The 27,536-nt window shown below is 45.8% G+C and overlaps 1 protein-coding gene across 2 annotated transcripts in view; it reads left to right on the top strand.

Moving 5' to 3' along the window:
- The first annotated feature begins 1,483 nt into the window (after nt 1–1,483).
- The window catches only part of CHL1 (cell adhesion molecule L1 like), a 149,620-nt gene continuing 123,567 nt past the window's right edge, over nt 1,484–27,536 (top strand). For both annotated transcript variants that reach the window (XM_054976883.1, XM_054976882.1), the window contains exons 1-3: nt 1,484–1,583; nt 8,573–8,678; nt 20,834–21,024. In XM_054976883.1, the coding sequence (XP_054832858.1) occupies nt 1,493–1,583; nt 8,573–8,678; nt 20,834–21,024 (388 nt within the window). In that variant the 5' untranslated portion in view covers nt 1,484–1,492. The remainder of the gene's footprint in view (nt 1,584–8,572; nt 8,679–20,833; nt 21,025–27,536) is intronic.

The following is a 27,536-nucleotide window of genomic DNA, read 5'->3' as shown; positions in this document are numbered from 1 at the left end:
TATAGTCAAGTGTACTCTGCCTTGCTAGCAGTGCATGTGTATCCACAATGGGAGTACAAGTATAAGATCTTTCACTTGAACATCCTCATATAAGATGACTTGTGTAGAGAGACTTTCAGACAGAATAGCATATTCCAGGGGAACTTTTCACAGAGGAATTTGTGAAGTCCTCCGTTTTAAGCTGATATCTTCCGGTTCTGTCTGTGTGCTTTGCAATCTAGTTTAAGTCTGCTTTGTTTGAGATTCCCATTTCAGTTCACTTTTTTTTTTTTGCCATGAACAGAAGGAGGAAAAAACCCTTGAATATGAAATTCCATCTAAACCTCACTCATTTAATTCTGGCATGTAGTCAAAAAGCTGCTGAGATCGCCATAATTTCTAACCAGTTATAAACCAATGGCCTGTAACACCCTCCCAATAATTGCTGGTCAGCCAGCTGTTTCTCGCTCTCCCTCTGGGACTTTATAAGTGTCACTTGCTGGCTGGCTTCCTTTCTTGTTTCTTTAATATGAGGGAAAGGTAAGCCTGTTTCTTTTCTATTTCCAAATTGTAGTTCAAAAACTGTCTTCTGGGATACAAGGTCTTCTGACTTGCTCCTAATATGGCTACTGGTGACCATGTGACTAGTATCTAGCTCCTTTTTCTTCGGCAACACTATTTTAATAATGCTGTTGGCTATGAAATGCAGATACATTTTTGCAACTGTACTTACTTGTGCTGGCAAACATTTTACTGAGAGAAAACTAAGAAGCCTTTTTGTTTTGAAACATATTTTAAACTCATGCATTAAGAACAGTTAGACACTGACTACATCCTCTGTTGATCACTTATGACATTTTGGTTATTTTTTCTTGAGTCTTGAGGCATGTAAACTTTCCATATCAGTGTAAAGGTGTTAGGAGGAAAGTATAGCTTATACTATTATACTATACTATATTATACTATATTATACTATTATAGTTGTAGCTTGTGTTAAAGAACCAAGTGGGGTAAACTTGCCTGTGTGAAGTACACAAATGAAATAGAGAGGACAGATGAGGTTTATGAAGATGGGGTCATGCATGTTCCAAATAGCTTTCTTTAGATGTTTTTTTCCAAATTAATGTCCTATTTAAATAGCAAGAAAAACAACCATTTCAAACATCAGCCACTTCTTATGTATGCAAGCAAAAATAGTAATTGGATTTGTGTCACGTAATGGATTTTGAGATGGTTTTTCACCTCTTTCTACAGTTTTAATGGGGGATTTGAAGGAGTGGAAACAACAATTCACTATGGGAAGGTTTCTATGATTCGTGCTTTAGCTTATAAATCTTGACTATTTTTTTCATTTTCATAACATAATTAGAGTTGAGCCAATGCCATGAGCTAATTTATGTGGTTCACTGCTCTGTTTCTAGATTCAGTCCTTCAGGAGTGCTTTTAAACTGAAGAAGAGGAGAGACGCAAAACACCTTTCAATCTGCTTGGACTCCCTGTTTACAAAAGCGAGATGGAGATGCCATTAAGCACAAAAGGAATTGCTGTGAGCCTGCTTCTCTTTGTATTAAGTTTGGCAGGAGCTATTGAAATACCGCTTTCTGGTAAGTTGTAGCTATTTACTGAATGTTGAGGTTTTCCCTCCTGCTGAAGAACGTATTAAATCCTACCGATGTGAGGTTACTATTTTGAGATTTCTTCGGCTTTAGTACGGCCCTTTTGGGAATTCGTATGTGATGGAAATGTAACTGTTTTCCTTTCTTGGACCAGTTCATGCAAACCAGGAAAAGTTTAAATAGTACAAAGCTGAAGGAATTACTGTTCTTGGTTAGATCAAAGCACCACAATTTGAGTCTGAGTCTTCTATGTCCTAATATTCAAATGTAGGCTAACTCCTTGTATACCAGTATCTCATAGGCATTCAGGGTGGCCAGTATTAGTAGAAAGCATAAATTCTATAATTCTGGCTCTGTTTGAATATTCAGCCCAGATACCACCTGAAAGTGAAATTACTTATGACAAGACCATGTCATCCTAGCAGTTTCCTCATGAGAAAATAGCTTGCAGGCGAGTGCTGAGTGGGGGTGCTGAAGGGCGGGGGCCAGCTTCCCAGGGCACGTGCTGCACCGGATGAACCTGGGCATGACCCCTGGCCCCTGGTCTTTCCACACCCTCCCACAACATGGCGGCCACCATGCCATCTCCCCACTCGCCTCCCCACAATGCCCGCAATCCAGTCCCCCAGGTGAGTATGGGAACTTCACATGAATAAGAAAGTAATCTCTTTTAAAAACAAAAAGTCTGCCAATTTCACCCAAGAACAAATTGCAGCTAGTCTGGACCAATTCCTGTTTGCTTTGCCAATATTTGAAAAGCACAAGCGGCTCATGGTGAGGCTGTGCACATACTTACCACAGGTGGTTGATCTTTGAAGGACAGGATCACTTCTAAAAGCACACGTCTTCCACCTGGTCCTTCACATCTTTAAGCAGAATGATTTCTGAGAGGTCCCATGAGAAGTCATCCACAGAAGTTAGGAGAAATTGCCTCCTTCTGCTGGCATCCCTGCCACCTACTGAGTCTACTCTGAGTCTACCCTGGGTGACTCCATCTTGGCTCAGAGCCACACCCCTCCCAACTGAGAAGTTACTGATATTTGAGGGAAGTATACTAGATCTCTCCTGCAAGTTATGAAGATCTCAGTTAGGGACTTGTGGCTGTTCTTGGGGTGGTTGTTCTGTTTTACTAACCTGGCCAAGTTAGCCTCATATTCCTAGATCAACTGAACCATTCTAAAGAGACCTCTGTGGTGCTTACACAGTTGTCAGACCCAATGCACCAAGCGTGAGAGGCTATAGGTGCATCATACAATTCAATAATATATTATGTGGTAAGAAAAAAATTAACTGATTTCCATCCATGTTTGTCTCTTACTTTGGCCAAACACTCCTACCAAAATCTGGACTTCACAGACCACAGCATCTGAGAGATGCTCTTCTTCATATTAGAAATGTCTGGCTGCCCACTACCATTATGCTGTTTCATTGTTTTCAGCCAACGTGTAATATCAAGCAAGATTTTATCTCTTTCTTTTTTACTTCTTTGGCAGCAGTTCCCTCCCTTCTGCAAAGCTGTCAGATACTCAGGTCAGAGCATTGTTTCATATATATATGCTGTTTCAGTCCCCTGTGACTGGCAGCTGCTCTCCAGAGTCTCAGGCAGAGGTCTTCTCAAGCCGTGCTACCCATGGTTTGAGAACAGACATTGCTTGAAACTGAACTTGGTACCCCCTGCATGTAAAGGATGATCTCTAAACTGAGCTATTGTTTCCATCTGAATAATTTGGAAGAGAAGGGAGGGAGGAAGAGGGAATTGTTTAAAGGTTACAGTACAGAGATTTAAAGACATAACTAATGCTGCTTAACCCTCTAATTTTATTCAGTTACTTATACTTTATTATTCTACCAATTAATGAGATTATTCTTCTACAATAAGTGATGCTAGGCTTTCACCAATTCTTAAGTGAAAAATGGGAGGAGTGGAAGGGAATCTTTGGGCTTTGAATGGTGTGCTTAAGGCAGGAGAGTTTCATGGCTGGGAATGGTGGTGGATTTAAACCCAAGTCTCCTTCGTGGACAGTCCAATATTTTATCAGGTAATATGTTTTACTGAATGTCTACAAGTACATAGCCTAGGAAGTAGAGGCACAGCAGGCACCCAATACTCTCCACTTTATAAATTTTAAGCTCCAGACTAGAGATGGGCATGAACCGGAAAAAAAATGAACTGTGTAGTTTGTGGTTTGTTGCATTTCATGAACCACGAACTTTCATGAACCTGCCCCAGTTTTCGAACCAGTTCATTTGGTTCATGAAAACATCACACCCAGGTTAGTGAACCATCATTTCCAAGCCAGCAGAAGGTCACTTCCAGGCCAGCAGAAGGCCACTTCTGGGCCAGCAGAAGGTCTGCAGGAAGTCCATCCCCTGTTGCCTAGGCAACTGATTGATCGATGCCAGGCTGTCTGCAGTGACAAACCAAAAAATGAACCAAACGAACCAGCCTAAAGTTCTGGCGCCCGTCTGAGGGGGAGGGAAGTCTAGAAATGTAATGTAATAAATAAATAAATAAAGTTAGTGGCAGTTCATCAGAAATGGGCTCTGACAAACCACCAGTTTGTGAACCATGAACCAGCCCAGTTTGTGCTAAACTTTCGTTTGTATTTCGGTTCATGCCCATCTTTTCTCCGGACCTCTCTGAGAAAGTCAAATGTTACAAGTCTTTCCCCCCCAGTCCCCCAGAATCTGACATGAGGTATATAGATAGGTGTATGGAGGCACAACAAGGGACACATTCACCTTTTTCTTTCAAGGCTTACTCTGAGGGAGGGTAAGGACTGAAACTCTAAAGTCTCATCCCTTAGCCCCCTGTGTGCCTTGACTTGGATAGCCCAGGTGAGCCTGATCTCATCAGATCTCAGAAGCCAAGCAGGGCTGGCCTTGGTTAGCAATTGGATGGGAGACTTCCAACAAAAAACAGGGTTGCAGAGGCAGGTGATGGCAAGCCACCTCTGATGGTCTCTTGCCATGAGAACCCCACCAGAGGTCACCATAAGTCAGCTATGACTTGAGGGCATCACACACACACACAGGGTCCCCTGTGCATCTCTGACAAACAGGAGGGGAGGGGCTAGCATTACTGTGGGCTATTGCCTTATCTCCACTGCCATATTTTGGGGCCTTGTGTGGACTATGCTGCTTTGCTTTTGTGGAAACTGCCACCAGTTCAGTGCTGCATTGGTCACACACCTTCATTATGACCCTCTCCCTGCTGCAGTGTACAAGAGGGCTGCTCCTCCATTCATCTTAATAGTAGTCCCTTTCTAAACTCCTGTTGCATGCTCTGACCTGGATGGCCCAGGCTAGTCCAATATCATCAGATCTCAGAAGCTAAGTAGGTTCAGCCGTGGTTAGTATTTGGATGGGAGACCACAAAGGAAGACCAGAATCACTGAGTAGAGGCAGGAATGTCTCTTGTCTTGAAAACCCTACAGGGGCCACTATAAGTCAGCCATGACTCTGCAGCACTTTACTCACACAGCTGTTGCAGCTTACACTCATGCCATGTCTGCTTTGAAGGAGGATAAGGGATGTACAAACTGGACTTTACATAGCTTGCCCATTGGCCAGCTGGCTCAAGGCTTCAGTCTTGTTTTCATGCCATGAGCTCTTCATAGCTAAAGGTCAAGCATAAACCACCCCCATCCCAACTCTCTTGTGTCAGAGGGGTAGGAAGGGGATTTTTTGAATTTTATAAAAAATACTATGCTAAATTTGATTCTAAGGACATGAAATGTGAAAACGCTAAATTGGGCACGTTGATCCAATGTGTAAGCATTATGCAAATACTGCTAGCCCACCATGCTATTAGGTGATTTCACACTGTGATTTTATAAAGAACTAAGGTAATTTAGTCCTGCCCTTCACAGTGTACAAGCGCAGATTCCTTTCATTAGTCCATGATGAGGTGCATAGGTAGGGGAAACATTTTGCAATTTGCAGTCTGCTTTTCAAACTATCTTTTTAAAAAATCTCCCTGATTTCAAATAGAATGGTTAGTTAACGGAATCCGAGATGTGCATCTGATTCAAGTCTATAATTCTCCCCAAAGAAAGGATATCTGAAACACTTCATGAATATTTAACTCCAAAAACTCCATAAAAATAAAATGACCTGTTTCACGTATCTGTATCCTGTTTTAAGGAAACCAAAATATTCCAACCTTGACTGGATGGATGGAACTTTTGTTAGCGTTGCAAAGGGGCTCTCTTCACTACTATTGCTTTTCATTATACTACTATATTTCATAGCATGCCTAAGCCATATGGCTGGAAGATAGTATGGCCTGGCCATACAATATGGAAAAGACAGCAAGAATGGAAAGGATCCTTCTGCTGCCAGGTCCTGAAGTGTGGCCAGGCCTTGTCTTGGAAGTCAGGAAGAAAGACCCTTACTGAGCAAGCTTCAGTCTTAAAGGACTCCCAAAGAGAACTAATAAATGAAGTGCAATCTTATGCAGAGTCATTCCAATCTAAGCCCATTATAAGTGTCTTAAACAGTTTACAGCAATATGGATATTAGATATAATTACATTAAAAGATAAAAAGATTAACAAGCAACCTAACTACCAGCTAGCTAGTGCACACTTTCAATGTCTCTTGCCTTGTTTTCATTTTAATACGCATTATGTAGTTGTTGGGACTCATCTGGGTCAGATTCTACTGAAACAATGAGAAGGGGAGGAAATATTCTAACAGGCTAATATTATCATCCCGGCCCGAGGGACATCTTGCTGGCCTCCACCAGGGCCAGGGCTTTTTCTGCCCTGGCCACAGCCTGGTGGAACACTCTCCTGCTGGAGATCTGGGCCCTGAGGGACCTATTACAGTTCTGCAGGGCCTGTAAAATGGAGATGTTCCACCAGGACCAGCGGGTGTTCCCCCATATCCTAAAATCGCTACCTCTTCTATGACTGCCCTTGGCTATGCGCTTTACCCACAGCTATGGCCTATGCAGGTCTTTTATTAGTATCCAAAGTAGCCTTTATATAATGGTGCCGGAGTATTTTAATATAAGTTTTTAAATCTGTTTATAAAGTTGACTGTTAATTTATTGTGTTTTAATTATGTGAGCTACCCTGAACCCATTCGTGGGAAGGGTGGGGTATAAGTCAAATAAAACAAATAAATAATAAATAAATTGTGGCAAGTTGCACAAAAATAATCAAAGATAATTTTAAGCAATTAATACTAAATTGCTATTAATGGAGCTTATAAACTGGGGCAAGCTTATGGATAGAAAGCACAAGTGAGTGTGGTGGGTCTGGTCAGTTGCTTGATGGGAGATGCTTTGTTAACCCATGTGTTATGCTCCATGATGGAAGATGGGGGGGATATAAATGTTAGGCAAAGGTTCTGTTTCCTGTTACCATAACTATATGGTATAACTATATCATAACTATGATCTTTTTCGATGAACAAGGCATTAAGTGAGGAACGAGAAATTTTATCCTGGTATAGATAAGAATGGTTGGTAAGAGATTGAAATTTCTTGTCCAAGGTTATATCAGAGTTCTGTAGATGGCCATGGAACTGAATTCTAGTCCATCTAATTTACCTAATCACTAGAACCATCCCAGACTATTTGACCTCTCTTTGACCCTACATTTCAATTTGATTCTTAATTTCTGTTAATGAAGCTTTTTTATGGTTTTAATAAACATGAATTATATTTGGCTATAAAGAATCTGGGCAAACCATAGTGCTGTTGGAGATGTAGGGGGATGAGATACCATATGGTGTCGCAAGATACCACATTCTGTATGAGCATTGAGTTTTCTGGTTCACTGAGTTTAAAGAGATTCGTGCCAGAACCCTAATATACATTCCTGTAATTTATAACAAACTGGTAATTCTATTATGGTCAATTACTCTTCAGGGCACAATTTCCATTTTTATAGTTTGGTTATGTGGGGATTCACACAACATTTTAATTTCAGCAGGATAATAAAAAAAAAGTAGATCCATGAAACAGATGATTTGCATAGTAGTGGGCCATTCCCCCATTGAAGGTTTGACTAAGGATCTTGTACTTGTTTAATTGAGGAATTTACATTGGTATCAAGTCTTAGGTCAGGTAGCAACAGCCATTGGTTAAGTATATGCTTAAAATCTAATACAGAAATAGTGAACAAAACCAGACTTTTAGCAGATTAGTGACTAGTTTAGATTAATTTCTTAATAACACACTCTCAACATTGCTTTGGCTTGTGCTCTGACAAACATCACCTCCAAGATGACATACTTTCAGAAATAAGTTAGACCACTGAAAACAGTGGTGGAAAAGCACCTCCAGGTTCAAATCTGGAAAAAAAAAATCCTGGCAAATACTGAGTGACAGGAGAGAATTTGTCAGTCATTTGTAATAGACAGACCCTCCCTGTGAGGCTCAGGGAAGTTACCGAATTTTATGAACGTCCTATTTTGATTCTATGACCATTTCTGTCAGAGCATCTTCCTACTCAGGAAAAAATCACAGCCATCTTTTAGCCTAACTGTGCAAATGTAATTGCAATGAAAATGTTACCATTAAAATTGAAGCTTTCCCAATCACTGTTTTAAAGGGTAGCAAGAGATGGGAAATAGCTCCAAAGATGGAAGTAAGGACAATGTCTCTGCCATGCAATCTATGTATTTTCAGAAGCCAGACACCTTTCCCTTCTATAGCTTCTTGCCTTTTCTGTAACTCTGTTTTCTTTTCTTGGGGTGTTAACTGCTTCCCTGTGCCTGTTGTGTGATGCTGGCAGATTTTGGTGGAGGGGTTGTGCCAGAGAATAAACTGGAAAGGTAAAGCTAATTATCTATACTACATTCGGACAAACACTGAATTTTGGAAAGAAAAAGAAATGATCAGCCAAGACTTCTACAGCACAGGGTAGAATGGTGGGGTGAAAATGGAATCAAACATTTCATGTATTTCTCCAGGTTATTATTTCAATGTATTTTATTTGATCATATCACCTGTTTCTATTTTAGTGCGGCAGCTTCCAAGTATCAAAGAACAATCAACTACTGAAGTTGCATTCCCTTTTGATGAAGAGTTTACAATCAAGTGCAAAGCTAAAGGAAACCCACCGCCAATGTAGGTGCCTTAGGATTAACCAGATTCTCTATACTTTTCTACCTGTTGCTAAGTTCTACACTTGCAGTGAAATACTATTATCTTTATAAAGCATTAGAGAAATACTATTTTGCTGATAGAAAAGGCAGGAGGGATGATGTTACCACTTTCTCCCTCCTCATTGCAGCCATTCAAGCTGCATTTATGTATCCTTCTTGAGACACTGTGCTTGCCAGGTGCAACCCTGCTCTTCCCTTAGTGATGGAAGGTGTCAGAATTCCCAGGTACCACCACATCATAATATGGCGACAGCCCAGTCTTTCTGCTTCTCCTTTCAAGGCATCTTGATGCCCTCCAGGCATGCAATTCATGTGCAAACTTTGTGTGATTGGGTTTTACCTGCATCCTCTCTTTTGGAAATGAGACAGCCAAAGAAGCATGGGTAGGTGGGAGAGAAGGAAGGACAATAGTTTCAGCCCCCTTCCCTCAGTTGCTCGAGATATATGTGGGTGTTTAACTGTCAAAGTGATGCTTGGGTCACTGACAGGCTGGCAAGGAGGCAGAGAGGAGCAAGGGATAGATTATTTCAATCAACTACCTCTTTCCCTTTTTCCTTGCCTGTACAGTCTCTGTTGTCCCTACCAGGAGTTTCTTTCCCTTGCCTCCCAGTAGGGCAGCCATAATTATGCCCACAATGACCAGAAAGAAAATCACTATAAAATGCCTTAAATAAATAATGGTGCATCATATGTATGTGCACATGGCTGAACCAAACATATAACAACAGCAGCAGCAGCAACAACAACAACGTTTGATTTATACACCACCCTTCAGGACAACTTAGTGCCCACTCAGAGCAGTTAAGAAAGTATGTGATTATCCCCAGAACAACCACCCTGTGTGGTGGGTGGGGCTGAGACAGCTCATAGAATCTGTGACTCACCCAAGGTCACCCAGCTGGCTTCAAGTGGAGGACTGAGCAATCAAACCAAATTAGAGTTCCCCTAATTTACCACTACACCAAACTATAGAGAATAAGACTCACGTTATGATTCCTATTTGGGAAAGATCCACAGCATCATGACTACAGATGGGCATGAATGGGGAAAAAAAACCAGGGTGTTCGTTGTTCGTTGCCACCCGTGAACAGGAATTCATGAACATAAACGAGCATGACCCTTTTGTGAACATGTTCGTGTTTGGATGTTCGTCAGTGCCAGAACGGGCCCCTCGGGAGTTAGAGAGCCCATATTTGCAGGGAGTATTCAGCAGGATCTCCTCCAGCCATCAACCAAGTTTGGTCAAGATAGCAATATGGATCTCGGAGTTATACATTCCCAAAGCCACTGCCCCAGGAAACTCCCATTCGATACAATAGGAGCCATCAGTTGACTTTGGCCCCATTTCAAAAGATGGACCCCAGACCCCTAGCAGGCTCGGGGAGGTGGTGTCAGGCTGCCTCCCTTGTAGAGGGTGGGGGGCTTGGCCGCATACCAGCGGCATCCCCCATGTGCCTGCCTGCTGGGCCTGGGAGAGGCCAATGTTGTCAAGTCAGGGAGATGGGCGATGTTGGTGGCTGCCCCACCTGGCAGGCTCGGGAAGGCAGTGTCGGACTGCCTCCCTTGTAGGGGGTGGTGGGCTTGGCCACACACCAGTAGCATCCCCCATGTGTCCATCCACCAGACCTAGGAGAGGCCGGTGTTGCTACATCAGGGACATGGGCGATGACGGTGGCCACCTCACCTGGCGGGCTCAAGGAAGTGGTTGATGGAGTTGGCTGCCACTGCATAACCAAATGTCCCTGAAACAATCTGCTATGAACACCCTCTAGCAAGACATCTTGGCGTACAAGGAGGCCTTGCACACACACACACTGGTGGGTCAGAGACCAAAAAATACATCCACCAGATGGGGATAGCATGGCATTGTGGCAGATGCTGATGTCCACACTTTGCATGGTGTGGAGGCTGTTGCCACCCAAACACATCAGCTGGATGTGGTGCATTGGATGGTTAGGTACATGGGCTAGATAAGTTTCTCAATAGACAGGTGCATAGCTGTATGGGATAAGTGCATGGATACATTGGATACCTGTATCGGATGGACAGGTGAGACAGATATAGTGGACAAGGATATTGGGGAGACAGGTGTGTTGCATCAATATATTTTTTGTCTTGCCATTAGATAGTTGGAATGGAATAACCAAGGGTGAAAGTGTGGCCTGCCCCTCACATGGAGATGTGGAGGCTCAAGTGCTGGCTGTCGACGCAGTGGAGTTCCCCAAGGAAAGGGGATAGCAGGCAGACAGGTGCCTATGTGGAGAGGTGTGGGCTGCCACCAGCATCACCCACCTGCCTGCTGTAGTGGATATGGTGGGCAAGTCAGCAACCTAGACAAGACAGCATTGCAGTGGAGGCTGATGCCGTTGAGGGGACCCTCCATCCAGACATGGTGGAGATGGGAGGACAGTTAGGCCAAACTGAGACCCACGGGTGACGTCATGGGATCCACCTGGAAGGAATGCAAAGATTGCTGTAGGAGAACCTTGTCCACCCCTTGTGCATTGAAGTGGAGGCTGCTGCTGACATCACCCACTTTTCTGCCCTCACGGAAAGGACAGGACCCATTCCTCACCGCTCAGAGGGGACAGCAGGGGTCATGTATAGGAGGCATTGTGCTGCACAACTAACTTTGCAACAGCAGCTGAGCTGTCTTGTGCCCGAACGCAGTGGCTGCAGACATCACCCACCTTACTGCCTTCACAGAAAGGATAAGATTATTGATATGTTCCCCCCGGTGAAAGGGGACAGCAGGGGCCCCATGTAGGGGGCATTGTGCTGCACAACTACATGTGCAACAGCTCCTGAGCTGTCTCTTGCCCAAACGTGGCAGCCGCAGACATCGCCCACCTTCGCAGAAGATTGGATGGATGAGAAAGTTGCTTCCAGAGAGGGAGAGATCAAAAAAGGGACTGGGAACTTTTCATGGAGAGGAGGAAAAAGGGTTACCTGGTATGGTATGGAGCAGGACGGGGAAGACGATAACATTTGCGAGGCCTCATCCAAGGTACCCACTGAGCTTGGCCCCGGACATTGGAAGCAGCCTCAAGAACTGAGGAGGGCTTGAGCAATACCCCACCACTCACAGAAACCTGACCTGAGCAGGCGCAGGACAGGTAATAATAATAATGAATAGCTTGGCACCAGAGCCTTGCAGTGGCCACGGGATCTTGAGCCCGCAGCAGCGGACTTTGGCGAAGAACCTCGGCAAACTGGAGTGGCTCAGAGCCCAGGCAGGTCCAGGTCTAGGGAGGAATATCCAAACAGTTGGAAATTGACCTTAATAAAGGTCAACATGTCCACCAAGTCCAGGTGCCGATGTGCATGGCAGGGATGGAGGAGGTCTCCAGGTAGGAGAACACCTGCTCACTCTGCACGCTGGTGGGAGGGCAGGGCAGGATGTTGGTTGCTACGATGGACAGGTCCAGCCATACAGCAGATTTACGTGACCAATACTCTAATGGGTTGGACTGGGGGGGGGGGGCTGGTGGGCTCCACAAGGTAGTCTCACACTATGACCCCCGCTGAGTCCTCCACCATGAGAGACACGCCCACTGTGCTGCGGCCAACCACACTGCCCACTGATGAGGACCAGAGATTGAGTGGGCCTGTTTGGGTGGGTCTCTCCTGGCGTGTCTCTGTTTCCCCCTCCTCCCCCTCCCCCTCCTTCTCCGCTGCCTGCCCCTCACCCCAGCCCAGTTCCCTCCATTCTGCTTCCTCTGCCTGGAAATGGAGCATCGCTCTGCAGAGCTCCTTTTTCCAGCACTGCATCTCGCCCTCCCGCAAGGCGATACTGCCCTTGATACGAGGGTTACAGAGGGAGGCCATTTGGTACCGCACCTCGTGGTGCAGAGGATGCAAGTGCTCGGCCATGCATGCCTGCATCCTCTTCACAAAGTCCCTGACCCTGGGGAGCAGTTCTTCCTTGTGATCTAGCTCCTTGGCCAGGAAATGGTTGCGCCCGTGGATAGGGGGAAGACCTGACCCAGGCTGGCCACATATGAGCACAAGAGCTCAGTGACCTCCTTAAAGGATTTCAGCAACTGGGCGATCTGGGAAATGACTCTCCATTCCATGGAGCTGAGGCTGAGCTCCTCTCCCTTCCGCAGGATGTCGGTCAATGACAGGATGTCTTGCAACGGACCCTTCTGCTCCACCAGATGACTTATCATGTTGTAAGTGGAGTTCCAGCGGGTGTGCAGGTCCTGATAAAGGTGGTGCTCGGGGTCCTCCCTCCCCTTGCCTCTGGAGCAGCTTGTGGGAAGAGTTGACGCTGCAGGAGAAGTGGGAAGCAATGCACCGACAGCTGTCCAGCAGTTTGCATGTCCACAAAGTTCCCTCATCCCAGCTGTTTCTCAGCTTGCTCCCTAGCCCAAGAATGTCCCTCATGACCAGGTGCAGCTTGTGCGTTATGTACACCAGGCCCAGAAGGGATGCCTCTCTTAGGGCTGCCAACATGTTGCTTCCTGCATCCGTCACCATGAAGCCACGGACAAACCCTCACCTTCCACTCACTCAGAGCTGCCTTGATCGTGGTGGCGATGTTCTTCCCAGTGTGAACACCATACATCCCCCTGGCCTGGAGAAGAACAACCCTGTAGCCCGGCGTCAACCTTGGCATCGTGCTTCAGTGGCCTGTGCTTGGCCTGGGGTGGCAGAGGTCCTCTGTTTGTCACCAGTGGGTGATAATACCAAGGTCACCGTGATAGCATCCGCTCCAGAGGTCTGCCGTGAAATGGACGGTACGGCCATTGGCAGCCAACAGCTCCCTGAGCAGTGTGTCTTGCACACACTGGTAGAGGGCAGACAGAACAAGCTGACCAACGGTACATCGTGATGGCATGGAGAACCATGGGGCAAAATGCCGAAGCAGGCTGCAGAAGCCCAAACCCTCCACAATGGATAGGGGGATTCCTTGTAGGGCAATCGTCTCTGCCAGGACATGAATGCCTGCCTCCTGAGCCCTCAATGTCACTCTTTCCATAGCACTATCCCCAACCCTGAGGGAACAACCTCCGCAAGGGCGGCTTGCTTGACCATTCTGATTCCACCATCAGCACCCTTGGGGCAAAGGTTCTTGCTTGGGGTGGATTCCTGTGACCCTCCCACTGATCCCTGCTCAGAAGAGCTGATAGCCCTCTTTCTCCCCCCCTCCGGATATTATGCTGGGCGAGGACAGAGACAACAGGCTTGGGTGGTGTGTTCTCAGGTGCCTACGCAGGACCGACAATGACAGGTGCTTAGGGTCATTGCCATTGCACACCAGGCCATCACAGGCATGGCACCGCACCACACGGTGGTCATTCGGAAGGGTCTGAAAGTGCATCTATATGGAGAGGTTGAAACATGGCCCACTAACTTTTCCAGGGGAAGGAGGACGAAGGGTTACAGGCTGCGCTGTGGAGCTAGCACCGGAAGATGGAGTGAGGGGTGGACTGCAGGCAGGGACAGCACCTGGAGTTTGGGATGGAGACGGAATGGATGTTTCATCGAACACCAACCATTCCTCCACAGATCCTCCTCCTCAAAATTTTAAAGCGTTCCTCTTCTCTCAGTGACAAGACCTCTTTGGCCTCCTCCATAGCCCCCACAGGTGAATCTTGGTGAGCAGGGGTCTCTGTTGCCCCCGAGCACCCTCAGTATTGCTTCTCACGGGGCAACTGGGACAAACTTTGTACTTCGCCCCACAACCACCACTGGTCCCTGCCCGAAGCCTCATAGCACCAGCAAACAAGAATTGACGACAGAAAAGGAGAGAACACTGAGCCCTCAGCTGAGGTGCCCACTGAGCTTGGCCTCAGGGACTGGCAGCAGCCCTGGAACCAGAGGGAGGGGTTAGAGCCCTAGCCCAGCACTCCCAGAAACCTGACCAGATCAGGAACTAAGCCCTCAGCTGAGGTGCCCACTGAGCTTGGCTCCAGAGCATGGCAGCAGCCCTGGAACCAGAGGGAGGGGGTAGAGCCCTAGCCCAGCACTCCCAGAAACCTGACCACATCAGGCACTAATAATAATCTGTGTGAGCCCTCAGCCGAGGTGCCCTCTAGGCTTGGCTCCAGGGCCTGGCAGCAGCCCTGGAACTTGAGGGGATAGATCCCTATCACCCCGCACACAAAAAAAATTCAAGCTCCACTGCACTCTCTCTCTCTCTCTCTCTCAAAATGCTAGCAACTGCTTTCTCCCACTCCATTGAAACTGGAAGCCCGAGCTGGGAGCATGGTGCCTTTTATAACCAGAGGTCCCATAGAGCAAAACAGGAGGTCTGCGGTTGGCAGTCAGAACTGTGTAACATGGTCTTTGCTCCCATGTAACCAATTTGGAGCTCCATACTTGGAAGGAAGACCTTCCTATCAAGCTAAATTGGACTTAGATTGGGGTTTCCAGGGCAACAGAAGGAGTGCATACAGAGTTCAGACAGTCCCTGCCTCCAATGCCATGGGAATTGATTGAAGGCACCTGATTGTCTGGTTTCATGAATGGAGAATGAACACAACGAACAGGACTTGAAATGACCATTTGTTAATTTAAAATGGCGCCTCGTGAACAGCTTGCTCGCAAACAGCCGATCGGGCTGTTGGTGGCTTTTTTTGTTCATATTGCTGTTCGTGCCCATCTCTAATCATGACATTATTCACACTAGGCAGGCTTGGTAAATGATATGAGGTGTGAAATAGTTTGCACAACTTTGTCTTCTCCCCGCCTCCCACTATTTTACAGAGAGCAATCACCTTCCCATTTATTTAGGAAATGTTTATGTTCCTAATAATGTTCTTTGTTCTAATCCAGAGAGTGGCATATTATTTTGCATTTATGAGGAACAAACCATATATATTCATATAAACAATTGCCTTTATAATGGAAGGTCTTTGATTTGCTTCATCTCTGACACAGTTTCTCCAAAGTTATTAAAAACATTTATAAGCTCACTGACGTACAGTATATTGTTCTGACATTGTTAGTGTGTTAGGGGATTACAATTTTATTCATCCACAGCAGAAACAGATTTTAATGCAGTGTTAATAAAACTCAAGTGATTCTGAACAAGGATATCACACCATCTAGGACAGTGAATAAAAAACTGCTTCTATCTTGAACTTGTTGATAGCACAGAGTGGACATAATTGGTAGATCAGGCCATTTCTGTGTTTTTCTCCCTGAAAGCCCTTGTTTTCCCAACCACTTTTTTTTTTAAAAAAAGAATGTCTAGATTCACATACTATACTTCTTATTAGTTGTCTACAGTGGATTTCCCTGATGCCTTAGGTCATTGATTTTCCACTAAAGGTGAAGATGGGCTTCCCTCTTTGCTGTAGTGCTTCTCTAAAGTGCTTTTCCTTTGGCCATCCAAGTTCTAGGCTACATCCAGACATTACTTTTAACTAGCATTAAGCCAGAATGTGCAGGATACTGCCTTGTGGTCAAGCAAGTCACGTCACCTTCCTTCCCCTTCCTTTCTTACATGGACTCTCTCTACACAAGACACCTTAGCACGTGTTTGTCAAGTGTAGGGAGATGCAACGTTTATTTTATTTATTTATTTTATTTTATTTATGTCATTTATATTCCGCCTTTCTCACTGAGACTCAAGGCGGGTTACATAGTGTAAGATTAGTACAATCAGTAGCAAAGGACAAGGGCTAGCATTTCCATAGTGTCAAGAACATTTCCATAAACAATGACATATGGTAAATGAATATAAGTTTACCAAGATATAGTATTAGCAAGGATCCAGTATGGGTTGAGGAATTGCTGAAACAGAACATAACCAATTCTAGGACTTACATTAAACAACATAAAGAACAGGTAGTATATAGGAGTACATGTTACATATTTTATGTTAGCTGGGAAGCGTGGTTTTAAAAGACAGAGCTGGTGGAGGGTTTGTTAATTTAATCGCTGCCTCCCCACTTTGATCCTATACTTTGTTTCTGCTGCACCACTGTGATGTGCATATACCTCTGACACTAGGCACTTCCTGTCACACAAGACCCACATCTTCCAAGGAGCTGAAATGTATTTAACATAAGAGGAATGTACTTCACAGTAGAGGACCACTTCTGCAAAGGAATGCAAACAGAAACAATAGTGTTCCACACAATCAGTGGTTCAAATGTCCCTCAGCCAATTCCAAGAAGAGACAGGCGCAAGTCTACTACATTTATTAAATGTGGAGGGGCATCAGTTACACAGAGAGTAAAAGGTTCCCTCGTGTCCAATGCTAATCAAAGCTACAATAGCTGTGCAAAGCATTTTATACCCTTTGGTTAATTACAATGTTGGGGGTCCCATTGGCTCGAATGTAATTGTGGCCCCCATTGGTCTATGTAGGTGACCACCTCCAATGATCCAGTGGTCCCCTATTGGAAGAACAATTCTGGTCAGCAACACAATTACAATATTTCCCAATTAGCATTGCTTATCACATTAGCACATTGTTTTATCTCTTCAAGTAACATCTCTCTTCCTTTCTAACACTTTCCCATTCATAGACTTCTCATTCTTTTCTTCTCCCTTGACAGTGTAACCTTTTGCCAAGGGCATCTAAGTGTCACTTCAGCAACCTTGTACTTTACAGGCAGAGATTGTTCCTTTTGGGTACTGTGGGAGGGGAGCAGTCTCCCCTCCTTTGGAATGTGGATGAAGCTACTTTCAGTACCCCACATCTATTGCTTGGAGCTCTTCATAGCCTTGGAAAGTTCTGCTAATCTAAGTAAATTGAAGCAAGCTTATTTCTTCAGCTGAGTGGTTTATTACCCACTCCTCTCCTGTATTTTTTCCTTCATCAGTTTCCTTTTTCTGTCTCTCGTTATCCAGACCAAGGTTCAGCAAGTGTCCTTTTTCTATCTGAGAGTAACTATTTAGATCCTCCCATTTGCAGCTGGCTTTTCTTTGTCTATTCTCTTCTATTCTATGGCTACCTTTGGCACGAACAGTTCAGAAAGAGATTTTCGCTTCTTAACCTATAAGTGTGGCATAGCACACAGTGATTACAGGTGCATCTACCTTGCAGCAAGCTTGCTTAATGAGCATATATAGTGACCTGGGGTATCCTTTTGCCTCACTACAAACAGCAGGCACTTCACAGTAATTGGCCTCAGCATTCACAGCAACTAGCATACATTCATGTGTCTTTTGCTTAACTATTTTGCTTCAGTGTTCATCCTTTGCATAATTATGGTAAAAATACTATAACGGCACCTGAGAGTAAAGTAAAGTTGCATAGAAGTAGTAAAGGCACATAAAACATTCTAGTTCATTAAATTCACTTCCATCAATAGGATATAGGATCCAAGCCTTCCTTCCTTCTCTATTGTTGATTTCCCTGATACAGTGTTTAGGCATATGCATGTCAAACATTTTCATAATAATTTTGGATCTGGATTTTTTTGTAAGCTGCTGTTTTCATTATCCCGTTTGTTAAGAATTGTTGTCGCCAGTTCAGGATTTTTTCCCAGGTATTTTTTGCTCAGGTTCTGAAAATTTGGGACCATTATTTTTGTCAACCTCCCCCACCCTGCCTAGGCAGCAGGAACAGGGAAGGAGGGAAGCAGACCCTGGACTTACCATGCCAGCATTGTCCCCACTGGAAGCTGTTCCTTGCCAGGAGCATCTGAGGCAGTAGAAGCAGGCTGATGTGCTCCTGGGCTCCCACAGGTCTTGGCTGCCACAGCAGCTCTTTCCTCCTCCGCCACTTGGAAGTTTATTTGTTTTTTAATAGGCAACTGAATAGCATTATATATGTGTAGCAGGCTCTCCAAATTCCCAGCAGCCATTTTTTGAAAAATCAAGCTTCTAGGTTCTTCCATTGTGGAAATATTTAGGATATGGCATATCATCCATATATCAGAGAGAACATTTAAAGCTCTTCAATGAACACATGTGAGACAGGCTTTTGTGATCCTGCTCTGTGTGCACATTCAATGTACAAACTTCGCTTGTGGGAAGAACTGTCATATCTGAAGAAAAATACACAAATATACATGAATCAGACCATTAGTCCATCAAGGTCAGTATTGTCTACTCTGACTGGCAGCAGCTCTCCAGGGTCACTGACAGAGGATCCTGGAGGTTTTTTGTCTTCCTCTGGTCATAAAGCAGGGATCACTGAGGGAAGTGGGAGGGGTAGCTGTGAATTTCCTGCCTTGTGCAGGAGGTTGGGCTAGATGACCCTTGGGGTTCCTTCCAGCTCTATATTTCTATGCTGTGTTGGTCCTTTTAACTGGAAGTGCTAGGGACTGAACCTGGAACCTTCTGCATGAAAGCCAAGACTCTTCCACTGAGCCACAGCCTATTCCCTTTCTTAACGTGTATCAGTTTAAGAAGGATGCTGAACAAACTGGGCAATTTCTATAAGAGTGAGGCCTTAAACTTTGCCAATACCAAAGTAATGGTCTTTGAGAAGAGACCTCAAAGATTTAAATGGTCAATAGAGGACAATCCCACTGAACTATGTAGAACCTTTAAGTATCTCGGGGTTTCGTGAAACCCTCTCAAGAAAAGCTCACCTAGTGATAACAAAAGCCTCAATTTTGAAAACCATTGGGCCCACCTTCAAACTATTCCATCCCATAGCCTCTATATGGTGGAGAGATCTGGGGTTGGAATGAATGCCTGATTTCACACCTGGACCCAATCCAAAATCTCTTTTTAAAGAGAATTCTAGCTTTGCCTCACAGCACGCCAGCAGCTTTAGTGTGGGCTGAACTTGGGTTACCTTCTATGTGAGCTTATTTGTACTTGGGTTTATTTAAATTATGGAGAGAGCAAAAGAATCTTTCCACTAGCCTGCTCTTAAGGCAAAGCAGTGCACTGCTGCATTTAAATGCTGTTTGCACAGCTGGCTTTAACAATATTCTCCATCATTGTTCTTCAGTGGATGACTTTTGGGGCGTCCCCTGGCCCAGTCTCAATATATGAGACTGGATCTTTAAGACTGATGCAGCATTGGACATAAATACAACTCTCTGTTCCAAATTTTCTCTCTGGTTCTAAATTGGTCAAGAGCAACCATGGCAGAGCCTCATATTTGACCAAAATCATTCTAATCTTAGAATGGCTTTAACTTCTACTATTCTTCGATTCTAGATGGTTGTTACACACAAATATCGATTGCTGCCTGTTTTTGTATTTGTGGAGCTTCAGTCCCCAAAGACCTGCCACATTATCTTTTGCTCTGCCCTTTATATACAGAGCCCAGAAATAATTTTATTGGGGAAATGTTAAAAGACATTGATTCCTCTCCTGTGATGGAAAAACTAACCCTCCATCTTTTTGATTTGGATCCATATACTTCTTATGAAGTATCACAGTTCACCCTGGCAGCTGAGAGAATCCAGGCTCAAGCTGTTCTTAATGGCTGAGACTCCTTCACTTGCGTATAATGAAGGTGCTAGTGTGCTTTAATGTACTTTTATGCATTTTTATCATTATAGTTCTATCATTTATTGTTCATGTTTCACTTATGTGTTTAATTTGCTCAATTGTGATGGCCTTTGGCTACATGCAATAAACATTATTCTGATTCCAAAGAAAATCTGTGTGAAATCTTAAAAGCCCTAAACAGCATCACAGCTATGCCCAGATCTAATTCTGATATTAGTTTCCTTTTTCAGAGCATCACAATCATTTCATAAATTCAGCAGAATCAAATACTAATAGTTTTACTGAACTGTATCACTTCGGGCTACAGAGGAAGAATTACTGTTTAAAATATTTCCTGTCTTAAAAATAAGCTCCTTACACATGCAAAACTAACATGTCAGGAAGAAAGGTACAATCTAGTCTTCTCCCTAACTCCCCCCCCCTTTGCGTAAAGGGACTTTTATTTTAATTCCCTGTGGAAGAGCACTGAGACATGCAGTCCATCGCCTGGAGTGATGCAGTGTAGACTGCATAAAATAGCCCTATCTGTTGTATGTTGCCCTTGCCTGCAGACCTGGTTTCACATTTCATGTCACCCTGAATTACCTACAATGTAACCCGAAACCAAGCCTATTTTCTAATTCTAGTTTATTTATATGGAACACATATTTTTTGCCAGGACATCATGGAACAATGCTAGTGACATATTAATAGTGCATCATATTCAGATTCTCCATGCTAAATTTTGACTCTTTTCAGTTTTAACTGGACAAAGGATGGAAAGCCATTCGATCTACTGAGTGACCCAAGGATACTTCCATCCAACAGTTCTGGAACTTTTGTTATCAGAAACCAAGGGAATATATCCATTTTCCAAGGAAAATATTGCTGCTATGCCATTAATGAGCTGGGAACTACCATGTCAGAGGAAATTGAACTCATTGTTCCAGGTGAGCATTTCCTTTTGCTGAATCATATGCAAATTTCAAAGAGTAAAAGAAAGACTGTTATCACTGTGATAGCTGATTTTAGTGACAACTTGTGGATTTATTTGGGATTTGTAGGAACATTGCTTCAGACAGCTGGGAAGTTGATTTATTTATTTAATTTCAATATTTATACCTCATTTTTCTCCTCAGTGGTAACCCAAAATGGCTTAAAATGTTGTTCTCCTCCATTTTATCATTGCAAGAACAACCCTATGACATAGGTTTAGTTTAGAGAGAATGACTGGCCCAAAGTCACCATGGCAGGGTGGGGTTTGAACGTGAGTCTCCCAGATTCTATTCTGATGCTCTAAATGCTGCACTAAGCTGGATCTCTGAAGTTAAAACTCGTAGTGTTTTAGAGTATTCACAACATTTGCTAAGGACTACCTGTACTCCTGATAAGGTTTTGGAACTTTTTCAGAATATCAATTTCTTCACCTTCAGCTATGTTTGCAAGGACTAATTAAGAACATAATCAACTTATTTATTTACTTATCTATTTAAATTTTTATAGGCTGTCTCTCCAACTAGGCTCAAGGGTAGTCACAGAAAACTGCCACATATTATTAAAACAGAACCAATACCCCTTGTTATCTGTCCAGATCAGATAAAATTAACCAAACCAACCAATTTGGCAGAGAGCTCTCCTGAACAGAACAGCCTTGCACTATTCTAAAAACCACCAACAAGACATACTTCTAAAAACCACCAACAAGACATACTTCTACCTTGGGGTGGCAAACTATTCCAGAGCACTGGTCTTAAAATCATAAGAAGGAGCAGCTGGGAAGAGCGTAACTTGCCACGCACATTGAAATTACTCTTCCTCCTCATAGGATGCAAGAATTCACTTTCTGGCTTTAGGCAAATCACAGGTGGCAGTATGATCACCTTGGCCACAGATCTGCAAATCTTTCTTCCCCTCAAACAGCAGTAAAGAGCACCAGAGAAGAGGAAGAAGATGCAAAAAACTTCCAACTTGTTTGGTATTTTCTTTCTTCTCCCAGTCATTCTTTCAGCCAGCCATGCTCATTTGCGGTCTTGGAGCATGAGGTAAAAGACGCTGTGGGAAAAGTTGCAAATGGCACAGGTGGTGGTAGTAGGAAAGGATTCAACATCTTCTGATTACTAGCATTTGACCAGTAGGAATCCTTCCCTCAGCCAGCTGCTTTCTTGTTTACTAGTCGCTTGCATCCAAAGATACAGGTCTGCCACATCATGTGTATTTCTACCCTCTGTCTTTGCTCCTTCTCCTTTCTCCAGGGTCGGGGACAGAGGGTGGCGCTCGGGGGAGATCTATCGCCCTGTCATCCTTTGGTGTGCGGGGTTCCCCAAGGGGCGATATGTTAAATAACATCCCCGATGTTATTTAACATCTACATGTGCCCCCTCACCCAGTTGGTGCGGAGGTTTGGGCTGGGCTGTCATCAATACCCGGATGACACCCAGCTTTTTCTGTTGATGGCTGGCCGGCCAGACACAGCCCCAGACAATCTGGCCAGAGCTCTGGAGGCTGTGACGGCATGGTTGAAACAGAGCAGGCTGAAATTGAACTCAGTGAAGACGGAGGTCCTGCAGCTGGGACGGGGGCTGCCAGATGTTGAGATCCAGCTCCCTGCCCTGGTGGAGAGTCTGGGCATGCTCCTGGATGCCTCCCTATCGATGGAGGCCCAGGTCACGGCAGTTGCCAAGTCTGCATTTTTCCATCTTCGTCAGATCAGGCAACTTGCCCCCTACCTGACGCCCCAGGACCTGGCTACAGTGATCCATGCAACGGTCACCTCCAGGCTAGATTACTGTAACTCACTCTACGCTGGGCTACCCCTGGGCCTGATCCGAAAAGTACAACTGGTCCAGAATGCGGCAGTGTGGGTCCTGACTGGTATATCTTACCAGTCACATATCATACCTGTCCTGTGCCAGCTGCACTGGCTTCCGGTTGAATTCCGAATCAGGTTCAAGGTGTTGGTTCTTACCTTTAAAGCCCTGAGAGGGTTGGGACCGGCATATCTTCGGGACCGCCTCTCCCTGTACGTTCCCCGGAGACCATTTCGATCAGCGGATAAATGTTTACTGGTGGCCCCCGGCCCTAAGGAAGCCCGCCTCTCTTCAACCAGGGCCAGGGCCTTTTCAGTCCTGGCCCCAGCCTGGTGGAATGCTCTGTCAATGGAGACCCGGGCCCAGCAGGACATATTATCATTCCGCCGGGCCTGAAAGATAGAGCTGTTCTGCCAGGCATTCAGTGGTTGAAGGGGGCGGTGCCATGTTGGCCTCCCACCTTTGGGGTGGGGGAGGGTTCTCCCCACCATTGCACTTGGTTAATTTATTTCATTATTGTTTTGTATATTAATTTTAGTATTGTTGTTTTCTTGTTTTTATTGATTTTAAATTGTTCACCACCCAGAGCCCCTGGGATGGGCGGTATATAAATTGAAATATAAATTAAAAAAATAAATTTACATGATTGGTTAATCTAGAGTAACAATTGCATTTTATCAGTCTTTTATATGTTCTTCTTGTGGTGAGTCTGAGATGGAACCGATAGAAGCAACCACCTTGGCATGTTTATGTCTCTTAATTTTGTTGCATTCCACAATAAGCAATCAAGGAAGCAAAAGGAGGTTTTATCTGAGAAGGTCACAATACCACAAAAAATTCATAGTGATCTGTGAATGACTCAAGGCAGTAAAGAAGGGAGTGTGGCTGAAATTTATTGGAATTTCTTCTTTTCCTGACCACACCAACTACAAGTAACATTCTCAATTGAGCGAGCCCTTAGAAATGGTCAGTCACCAATGTGAGATTAAATAATCATAAATGAATCTGTGACATACAAATGTACCACAGACAACTGATTTCTTTTTCTAGTGGAGATCTTAAGCTGCATTCCAAAATACCTTAACTAAGTTACAAGAAGCTTGGTTGATTGGGTGCATATTAGAGACGGGCATGGACCGGGAGGCAGCCACGGACTGCCGGTTCGGGGTTCATGGACTTCCACGGATAACGGACCACGAACTTTTTAACGGACCGGCCTGGTTCGAGAACTGCTTCGAGAACCGGTTCGATTCAGAAAGGCCTTGTTTTTTCCACAGATTTTCACTTGAGTAGACTTTCCCCACCAAAGGTTCTCATGTAAAACTCCTCAATCATCACTTTTCCAAAGAGACAAACAACTTTCCCTCCCCTATTCTGACTGACCCTTACTCGTCCTTGGTGGAAGGAGGGAGACTTGTGCTCCTGTCCAGGAGAGGTGGCTGCCCACAAAACCCACCTACATGGGGTTGCATCAACAAGAGATGCCCTCCCTGGGGGCAGGGAGACCAACTCCCCATGATGGGAAATGAATGGATGTACTTGAGTGAAAGCCAACTCCGCAACAGGAGATCATGTAGCAATTCAAAGGCCCCTTGCTGGAATGGAAGGCATGGGAGGGATGGAAAGGATGTCTTCCACACCTCGAGGGAAGGAGACTTATGCAACCCTGTTCAGAGGGAGCCTATTTGGGCAGTGGACAATGAGTCCCACCTCAGTGACGTGGTGTGTCTGCTTGCTTGGGTTAGGGGCAGGGCTCTGACCTGGGCCACTGTCCTACTTGTCACTGGACTTTGAGGATTGAGCCTCAGAGGGGCCCTTGCGCTCACAGGAGCAGGGTGGTTGCTGATGACACCCACTTCACCAAACATAGTGGTGTCAACAAAGGAAGGACATGTGGGCACTGCGGACCCCTCCCCCACACCTGGGGGAAGGGAGCAGAAGTGGACTCCCCAGTTGGATGGGGCCCTTGTGCTCACAAGAGCAGGAAAGTCACCAACAACACCCACTTCACTGAATCGAATGTGGCGGTGTCGGCAAAAGAAGGACATGTGGGCACTGCAGCCCCCTCTCCCATGCCTGGGGGTAAGGAGCGGAAACAGCCTCCCCACTCGGAGGGGCCCTTGCGCTCACAGGAGCAGGACGGTCACTGACGATACCCACTTCCCCAAACGTGCCGGCGTCGGCAAAGGAAGGACATGTGGGCACAGTAGCCCCCTCCCCCACAACATATCCACCTTCCTGCCTCACCAGAAAGGATGGGAGGGACAACAGTCATGCCTTAGACTGTTTTGTCAATATACAAATTATACTGGAAGTAGCTGAGTTTATAAAGAATAAGAGGAGGTACTTAGAAGGTACGAGGGACAGGGCTTGTCGTCAGGAGGAGGATATCAGGGACAGGGCTTGTCGTCACGAGGGGGATATGAGGGACAGGGCTTGTCATCAGGAGGAGGATGCCAGGGACAGGACTTGTCATCAGGAGGAGGATACCAGGGACAGGACGTGTTGTCAGGAGGAGGATACGAGGGACAGGGCTTGTCGTCAGGAGGAGGATACCAGGGACAGGGCTTGTCGTCAGGAGGAGGGGGAGGGGGAGGTTCCCCCCCGTTCCCAACAGGCCAAAACAGCGTGTGCTGGTATTCTCACCGAGGGGGGGGAAGGAGGCCACATTGGCCCGGGGGAAGCCTAATCCCACAGCTACCAGGTGATTGCACCTGAAGTTCCATCTTAGCATAAACTTGGTGGCAGCTGACCTCACCCACCTTCCTGCCACACCAGAAAGGATGGATGACAGGACGTGTCATCATGAGGAGGACACGAGGGACACTACGTGTTGTCATGAGGAGGGGGAGGAGGGGAAAGGTACCACAGCTACTGACTGTCCTCCTTAGCCGAGGGTCCCACCGAGGGACATTGCGGCAGCAGCAGCAGATCCACCTTCCTGCCTTGCCAGAAAGGACCAGAGTTGCAGGACACATCCCCACCCAACTGAAAGAGGTCCCGTCGTGGATCCACCACATTGTCAACCGACTGTATCCTTTGGTTGTGGGATCACACAACCAGGCTAACCAAAGAGAGAGCAGCACAGTAGCCAACATCATCTGACTGCACCCACCCACCTTCCTGCCTCGCCACCGAGGTCCTCAGTTGCAGCACGACACTTTCCCAACCAGCTGAAAGAGGTCCCGTCAGTCCCGTTGACAGGGGAGCCACCACGTCGACAACCAACTCCACCCCATATGGTACAATCGGCTGCTCGATCGCAACTGTGTATGTAACCAAGGAGGGAGCAGTAACAGGAGAGTCCCTCGTGAAGTGAGAGTCAGACCGGATCGGCCATCTCCCCCCAAGTCACTCACTATTTAGGGAGTGAAAGGCTTTGAAAGAAGTGAAGAAGAGAGCCCCCCAAAGCGTGCTGCCGATCGTCAGAGAGTGGGTGTTTCACAGAGACCAGTAGCAGCCTGCACTTCACCTCAAAAGCCAGGCAGGATATCTCCCCCCAAGTCACCCACTATTTAGGGAGTGAAAGGCTTTGAAAGAAGTGAAGCAGAGAGCCCCCCAAAGCGTGCTGCTGGTCATCAGAGAGTGGGTGTTTCACAGAGACCAGTAGCAGCCTGCACTTCACCTCAAAAGCCAGGCAGGAAATGTCCCCCCAAGTCACCCACTATTTAGGGACTGAAGGGCTTTGAAAGAAGTGAAGCAGAGAGCCCCCCAAAACGTGCTGCCAGTTGTCAAAGAGTGGGTGTTTCACAGAGGCCAGCAGCAGCCCCCCTGCACCTCAAAAAGACAGGCAGGAAATCTCCCCCCAAGTCACCCTCTATTTAGGGAGTGAAAGGCTTAGAAAGAAGTGAAGCAGAGAGCCCCCCAAAGCGTGCTGCCGGTTGTCAGACAGTGGGTGATTCACAGAGGCCAGTAGCAGCCTGCCCTTCACCTCAAAAGCCAGGCAGAAAATCTCCCCCCAAGTCACCCACTATTTAGGGAGTGAAAGGCTTTGAAAGAAGTGAAGCAGAGAGCCCCCCAAAAACGTACTGCCAGTCATCCAAGAGTGGGTGTTTCCCAGAGGCCAGCAGCAGCCCCCCTGCACCTCAAAAGCCAGGCAGGAAATCTCCCCCCAAGTCACCCACTATTTAGGGATTTAAAGGCTTAGAAAGAAGTGAAGCAGAGAGCCCCCCAAAGCGTGCTGCCGGTCGTCAGAGAGTGGGTGTTTCACAGAGGCCAGCAGCAGCCCCCCTGCACCTCAAAAGCCAGGCAGGAAATCTCCCCCCAAGTCACCCTCTATTTAGGGAGTGAAAGGCTTAGAAAGAAGTGAAGCAGAGAGCCCCCCAAAACGTGCTGCCAGTCGTCAGAGAGTGGGTGTTTCACAGAGGCCAGCAGCAGCCCCCCTGCACCTCAAAAGCCAGGCAGGAAATCTCCCCCCAAGTCACCCTCTATTTAGGGAGTGAAAGGCTTAGAAAGAAGTGAAGCAGAGAGGCCCCCAAAGCGTGCTGCCAGTCGTCCAAGAGTGGGTGTTTCACAGAGGCCAGAAGCAGCCCCTCTGCACCTCAAAAGCCAGGCAGGAAATCTCACCCCAAGTCACCCACTATTTAGGGATTGAAAGGCAGAAAGAAGTGAAGCAGAGAGCCCCCCAAAGCGTGCTGCCAGTCGTCAAAGAGTGG

The sequence above is a fragment of the Eublepharis macularius genome, chromosome 4, assembly GCF_028583425.1.
Source record: "Eublepharis macularius isolate TG4126 chromosome 4, MPM_Emac_v1.0, whole genome shotgun sequence".
Classification (NCBI taxonomy): Eukaryota; Metazoa; Chordata; class Lepidosauria; order Squamata; family Eublepharidae; genus Eublepharis; species Eublepharis macularius.
This window is presented reverse-complemented; position numbering and strand designations above follow the sequence as displayed.